We start from the raw sequence: 7,101 nt of genomic DNA, 5'->3' as shown, positions 1-7,101 counted from the left end.
CATCGATTTTTGCGTATCAAAAAAAAAAAAAGAAATGAAAAAATTTACATGAATCCGACAATGTAATTAAACGATTTAATGTTTTAGGAAATATTTCTAATAATTATTTGTAGATTAAATCGACATTAAGTTAATATATATATATTAACTTAAATAAACTTACGTAAAACTTAATTTAACTTAATTAAATATATGCACACACACACACACATACGTACGTATCTATATGATTTTTTTTTCAATATCATATTCTACGAATTATGTAAGAAACTTAATTATTTCAATTTGCTTTAGTTAAGAAGAGACTGGAAATGCTCACCTTGCAGATGGTGTTTGTTTGTCTTTGATAAATACGTTTTATCTCAATTTACATTGATATAAAAATTAAGACTGTTCATTACTACTGGTTTTATAATGGTTTACCTCAATGATGAGCACTGACATAATTTTTGAAAAATTTTGATGAACAAGATGTCATTTTAAAGATGAAGATTCAAACAAGGACATTGCTTTTTTCGTACTTTTGAGGAAGCTTTATTTTCTTTGGAAAAAAATCGTGTCAAAAGTGACGTTTCTTTGACAATAATCTATGAATGAAAGTAAAACTTCTTAAAAAAATTCGGTCATGCCCTCACTTAATTCATCTTTAAAAAGAGACCATGTTCATAAAATATTTTCAAGAATTACGCCTCGACTCGTTATTAGCGAAAACGTTGTTATCGACATTTCTTTTTTTTTTTTTGTGAAAGAAAAACTTCCATATAGTAGCGCTCCTCGAACTTTGCGACAAAAGAGAAGAAGCTACTATTGATTTTTATATAAACCCTAAATTGGTGCGCGGTTTGTTTTCGTGAAGTAAACGATTGCTTCCTTGAATAGCATAGGTTAAACAGATGCTTATATTTTTTTAATCAATTCAAAAAGGAAACGCGTTTCTTCATATTCACACGGAAAAGTCATAGTAACTTATTCAGGCATTTTAATGAGTATTCGATTAATGATTCTTTAAAATAAAACAATATAAAAATAAACAAATACGTGTACAGGCGTTCATTCTAATGGATCTTAGAAATAAGTTTTACAATTATTTAAATGGTATATAACGTACACGGAGTACAATAAACTAATATTTAAACAGTATTTTAATTAAATGATTAATTTTAACTAATGCATACTGTTTATTCTACTACTAATTAATTAATAGAAGAAGTAACAGTGTGCATTCGTTTAAACATTACAAAATTCATAATACGAGATAAAAATAGAAGGATCTAATTTAAAATTCCAATATTTAAATATTTTTACCTTGTTATTATTGGTTCGGCTTATTATCAACAATAGCGAACGTTTAGCTTAACTTTGCCTGTTAATGAATTAGTTTTTGTTTAGATCCCGACGTATGTACATCGAAATTCTTTAATTTCATCGAATTTCATAAATTTTTCTTACGACGATGATAGTAATTATTTTATTTCTATTTTTTCTGTTTTCGGAAAACATCGCAATGGTGCACGAGACCAAGGAAGAATTGAATGTTGAATAAGAGAAATTAAAGTACAAATAATCGCGAAAAAGAGTCACTGTTGTTCGTCACAAAATGGAAATGTCGATTGGAATAAGAAATTCATTTGTAGTTTCTTATTTTCGTCGAAGTCCTTCATCATCTTGGTACAGAATGCTTGACAACAATTGAGATTTGAGATGAGTATATTTTTAATATCATACATTTCAAATATTTTCAATATTTTCTTATTATAGTATAATAATTTTTTTCCTCTATTTTTCTGTTTCAAAACTTCATTGCTATCGTGGGCATAATAATGAAATTATGGAGTGTTTGTATCGCTAAAATATAAAAATATCGCGAAGTAGAAGCTGTATTTGTTTGGTTCGCTATTAAAACAAAAAGTGGATTTACATCGACTATGAGCAATGCAATCATTAAAATGTTTCTTCGAAAAAGATTTTCTTTTTCTGTATTTTTAACAGTTGCACAGACTGTATTTAAATTAAAAGACAATAATGTTACGCGAATTAACTTCAGTGATCGTCCATTAATAAATAATTATCGCGTATTAGAGTCAGTGCATCATTGAAGAGGATTTCAATCAACCTCGATGTCGATCTACTTCATTTTCATCCACCTACGAATTATCCCCACCTTCAATTTCGACTTAAATCCCGGATGAGTGTTTTGGAGTGTTTTTAGTAAGTAAATTTTTAAATCTCTTCCATCACTCAATCATGTCGAGGACGAAAAGTCTGAATCGACACGAGTGATTGATAGTAATTAATTAGTAAAAGAGCATTGAGTGACCACGAATAAATTTTTTTCGGAGATTTATTCGTTAATGGTTTTGATTTATTCATTAGATCAACATAGAATCTTCTCGTTTATAATTATTTGATTATTTTAACGGATTTTAAAATATTTTTCTCTCGTGAAAATAATAAAGAATCAATATTAATGAATTCTAACAAAGAATAAGCAAGAAGATTATGTTTGAATAGATAAGATAGAGAGAATACTCGCGTTTGGATCGACGAAAAGTGACGTGAATGATCGTGACCACGATTAATTAAAAGTCTTACTATGGAGTTTGTTTGATCATTCGAAATGTCATAGAGAAGATTGGTTGTGTTAGAAATGTAAATGTCAATGTTACGATGGCTCTGTTATCTATAAGGAGGGACTGACCATCCTCTACATAGCATTGAAAGTCAGAATTTTTTGATTAGCTCGTATTAACCTTGAAAACGTCGATTTTAAAGTATAGTGTTCGTAGGTCCCGCGATTAAATGTCCTACCGTGGACATCGTTTTATTATTCGAAATTTCGATTAATAAATTATCTTGGAAACATGGATTTTAGAATAGAATGAATCATCGTTGATGGTGATTAAGCTATTTCATAGCAAGTTATAAAATGAATTATACTCATTCGATTTCACAGTCGATGTATTAAATACATAGGAAATTAATCGAAATTAAATTAATTAGTACCAAATTCGTCATCAAACATATTATTGGTATATAATTCCTTTTTTTTCATTTTATCTTTGTTTTTTAACTAAATTTATAACGGGAATTCATCGTACAGGATTTTTAATATTTCTTCTTTTATTTAGCTGAATCTCATAAAATCAACATCAGAAGTAATCGTTTGTAGGATAATTTAATAATAAATGATTACAATATTAAATATATTACATCGAAATTACAATGTGAATGAGATTAACGATTTACAAAAATTGTTTATTTAGGACAAAAATTAATTTAAAATTAAAAGTTGTATGTTATTTATATTACATTCCAGTTTATATCACATCCGTTCATATTATCACCGAATAATTTCAAGCCTAATTCAGTTACATCAATAATCACAGTCTTGTATCGATCATGTATTTCCAAATCATCGTTTAACCACAACATTTTACCAGATTTTCTCGAATCTGGCCAAACAATGTTTAGTAAAGTATCGTTGGTACCATCTGGAGTTGGATTTCTGTAAATAAGTAAATATTAATAGAAAGTTTATAATATTGATTATTAATAGAGGATCCATTTTGAATTCTAACCCGTATTTAACAAAATTCGTCCACAAACGAGTCATCCTTTGTTGTAGCAATGTCATCCTGTTTTTTGCCTTAGGATTTACTTGGAATAAATCTGAATAAAATATCATTTCAATTTCATCGGTGTGTGCGGCACCTAAAACAATCAATTATTACGATTAATAAAAAAAAAATAAATAAATAAAATAAAATAAAATAAAATAAAATCAAAAACAAAATTTAAACAAAATATGGATAAATAAGCGTTGGAGATTTTTTCTTCATTCGTCGTCATAATAGAAGCTAATCGATTTCTTATTTAACTATACCTACCAGTAATATATCTATTGATCGAATAGATTCGACATAACTTATAAATTTTTAACAATGTTCTTGAAATATTATTTGTCGTAAATTATACATATAAAACGATCTTTGAAAAATCCTAGATATTTTATATTAACGATTCTTTGAGAAAGTCATCATTGATTCTTTCTAAGTACCTACGACGACTCATCCCTCTTGGATCGTCTTGAGAGTTAGTTCGAAGTTGTTATTAATAATCATCAATTTTGCCAATGTTTACAAATCGTAGCAAATATTTTCAAAAGTTATTAAAGTTGTTTTTATTGATATTCGTACGCGCTTCGTAAAGCTTTCTTTCTCAGAAATAAGATATTTTTATTTTTGACACACATATTGGCTAATTAACTAGTTCCATATAGCGATTAAAAAGCCTACGTAATTATCAGATTAACATATATGATTTTAATGTATTAAAGCTTTAATGTCTAATGTAAACAGTTTTGAAATCTCAAGTCAAAAAGAACATACTTTATATATTAGATATATAACAAAACTTACCGTTTATATCAATGTGATCTAGGATTTTGTGTAAGGATTTGTTATAAGCGAAATCATATCGATAGTAATAAATAGGATCATTGAATTTTGCCATTAACTTTTGCGTGTAATCTATAGGAGCCATAAACAAGATTTCCGAAGTAACCTAGAAAGTATTATAAATAAATTAATTTACAAAAATTCTATTTATTATTTAATCTGACTAACCTTTACGATTTTATGTATGCTGACATTCGCTATGTCTTCGTTTATATTCAACACATCGATGTTTTTAATACCAATATCAGAAGCAATTTTCGAAGATATATTAAGACTTTTGCGAATACCTTCTAATGCTATAAAATTCAAAATAATAATATAAAGAAAATGAAAAATGGAAATCTATATAGGATTAATGTCGAGATTACTAACATCCTACAAAATCAAGAGTTTCGTCTTTGTTGTAGCCTAACATTTGAGGTCCGTGATTATAATTTCCTGATCTGTATTTCTTTAAAGAACATTCAGTTATGAACCAATCTGGACCATAATTTGGATTCTCTAGAGTTGGCTTTAATGGAGGATCCACCTAGAATCATAAGCTTATGAATATTTTTTTTCGTTATAATAGAATCATTTCAAAAAGGAATTCCTACCAGCGTTGCGTTTGAAATCGTTCTAGTCAAATTTTCTACATCGACTTTATAATAAAATTCAAGTAACTCATCAACGTTCGTAGCTGTGGATCCAAGTTCCTTAGCGAATGCGTAAGCTCTTTCTGTTGCATCTTCTGGTATACTGAATCCCCAATAACATAATGGTACTCCACTCATCTCGATTGAATTACGGAACAGACCTGTCAATAGAATAAAATTAAAAATAAGGTGAGTGTTAAATAAATTTTGATTTTGAGCATAAAGGAAATCATTGAATACCTTTCGATTTTTCTGAAAGTATGTGATATCCTACACTGACACTACCAGCACTTTCACCAGCTATCGTCACCTTATTTGGATCACCACCAAATTTTGCTATGTTATCCCGAACCCATCGCAGACCAAGATTTTGATCTTTTAGGCCTGCATTACCAGTTGCATTTTGATGTTGCAACGCTAAAAATCCTGTGCGGAATATTATTAAAATTGATTTGTTAATTCGATTTTTTTGTTTTATTACTTATTTCATTGTTATTTCTTTTAAAAAGGTATTAATAATTAGATAAAATTATTTGTAATATTGATAAAGTAATACCAAATTTTTCCTTGGTTAGCTTATTTTTTTTCAATCAATAATTCTCAATCGTAACTATTGTTAAACTAGTTGGGCGTTTGCCGAATGCCTTGTTTATCGATCGTTCTTATCTAATGAATGAGTGAATCAATATAATGACCCGTATATTCTTTATCATCATATCATATATTTTAATGGTTAAAAAACAAATTTGTATTTAAATTTTATACATTTATTTTATCTATCTATTTTTCAGTTACTGAATAAATTAATTATCATACCAAGAGCGCCCAACCGGTAATTAACAATGACGACTACGATGTCTTCTTCGATCAGATAATCAGGAGAGTAATAGAATTTCGAAGTTATTCCATGAATAAAGGAACCCCCATGAATCCAATACATAACAGCTTTGAGTTTAATATCTTCTCCATCTTTTGGGAGCTGTAGGGAAATATTGGAAAATAATATTTATTAAATAAAATAATATTATTGCGAAATTGTAAAATTCCTACATGCTAAAATATTATAAATATGGAATATAATGTACTACTTTTACATAATGAATGAATGCATGGGTAAAATTTGTAGTGAAAGTGCATAACCGTTGGCTAGCACGAGAAATCCATAAAAATTGGCTTTCTATTGTTTGGTAATCGAATTAATAGCACGTGACGTTCCTTCCATTATTTTTTCTTTTTTATTCAGAATGTTGAGAAATAATAAGGATGATAAAATGTTTCAAGGTGTTAATTTAACGCGATTGAATAAACCGATAAAAACTTATGAAAATAAATTTGTATGTATCCCTTATTTATAAAAATATATCTTTATGAAAGATATTAGATGAATATATCGTTTCGATAGTCAACATATTGAATAATAAAAACATGAAAAATCACCTGCGGCGTATAGACATTGAGATTCAAACAATCCTCTTGGCCGATAAATGTGTTATTATATATTTGTGGACAAACAGGACCATCCTTTGTAGCATCGAACTCTTTGGTCCATGAATCTACCTCGACAGGTGGCTACAAGAAATTCTCATTCGTTTTAGACGAATTCATGTCGAATCTTTTTCTTTCTACCTCTCTCTCTCTCTCTCCCTCTCTCTCTCTCTCTCTCTCTCTCTCTCCCTTTTTCCCTTAATTACGATATACTTACTCTAAATCGAAGATGTCCAATTGGTGGTTTGCCGTAAGGGATACCTCTGTAGGAATGATATTTCTTAGATTCTCTGATGGTCGTCAAAACGAGACCCTTCACTGGTCCTTTGATAGTTTGTATCACTGGTGAGAACTCATCTGCCAAGGACCAATTAAATAAGAGAAAAACATATAGTAAGAATATACTGTACGTCGTCATTATTAGCTCAGCTTAAGAGGACAACTAATGCTTATATCGTAGATGAACATATGTGTTTCAAAAAATGCTGAAGTGAAACTAATGGGGTATAGATATCATAGCAGGA

General features: G+C 28.9%; 1 protein-coding gene across 1 annotated transcript; it reads right to left on the bottom strand.

Moving 5' to 3' along the window:
• Window positions 1-3,156: 3,156 nt before the first annotated feature.
• Window positions 3,157-7,078, bottom strand: LOC124421833 (cholinesterase 2-like). Its single transcript, XM_046957475.1, has 10 exons — window positions 6,795-7,078; window positions 6,530-6,661; window positions 5,909-6,071; window positions 5,333-5,518; window positions 5,054-5,253; window positions 4,830-4,986; window positions 4,626-4,753; window positions 4,419-4,563; window positions 3,579-3,711; window positions 3,157-3,505 (listed from the first exon to the last, which is right to left on the bottom strand). Exons 1-10 carry the CDS (start codon window positions 6,993-6,995, stop codon window positions 3,301-3,303), a joined length of 1,650 nt encoding a protein of 549 aa, XP_046813431.1. The 5' UTR covers window positions 6,996-7,078; the 3' UTR covers window positions 3,157-3,300.
• Between the last annotated feature and the right edge of the window lie 23 nt (window positions 7,079-7,101).

Source organism: Vespa crabro, chromosome 2, assembly GCF_910589235.1.
Source record: "Vespa crabro chromosome 2, iyVesCrab1.2, whole genome shotgun sequence".
Lineage (NCBI taxonomy): Eukaryota > Metazoa > Arthropoda > Insecta > Hymenoptera > Vespidae > Vespa > Vespa crabro.
Note: the sequence above shows the minus strand (reverse complement) of the source record. Positions and strands in the feature narration are given on the sequence as shown.

Coding starts and splice junctions, on each gene's coding strand:
- LOC124421833 (XM_046957475.1), bottom strand. CDS start 6,995: ATGACGACGTACAGTATATTCTTACTATATGTTTTTCTCTTATTTAAT. Junction 5,519..5,908: donor TTACCGGTTGGGCGCTCTTG/GTATGATAATTA, acceptor TATTCCGCACAG/GATTTTTAGCGTTGCAACAT. Junction 5,254..5,332: donor ACTTTCAGAAAAATCGAAAG/GTATTCAATGAT, acceptor TTCTATTGACAG/GTCTGTTCCGTAATTCAATC.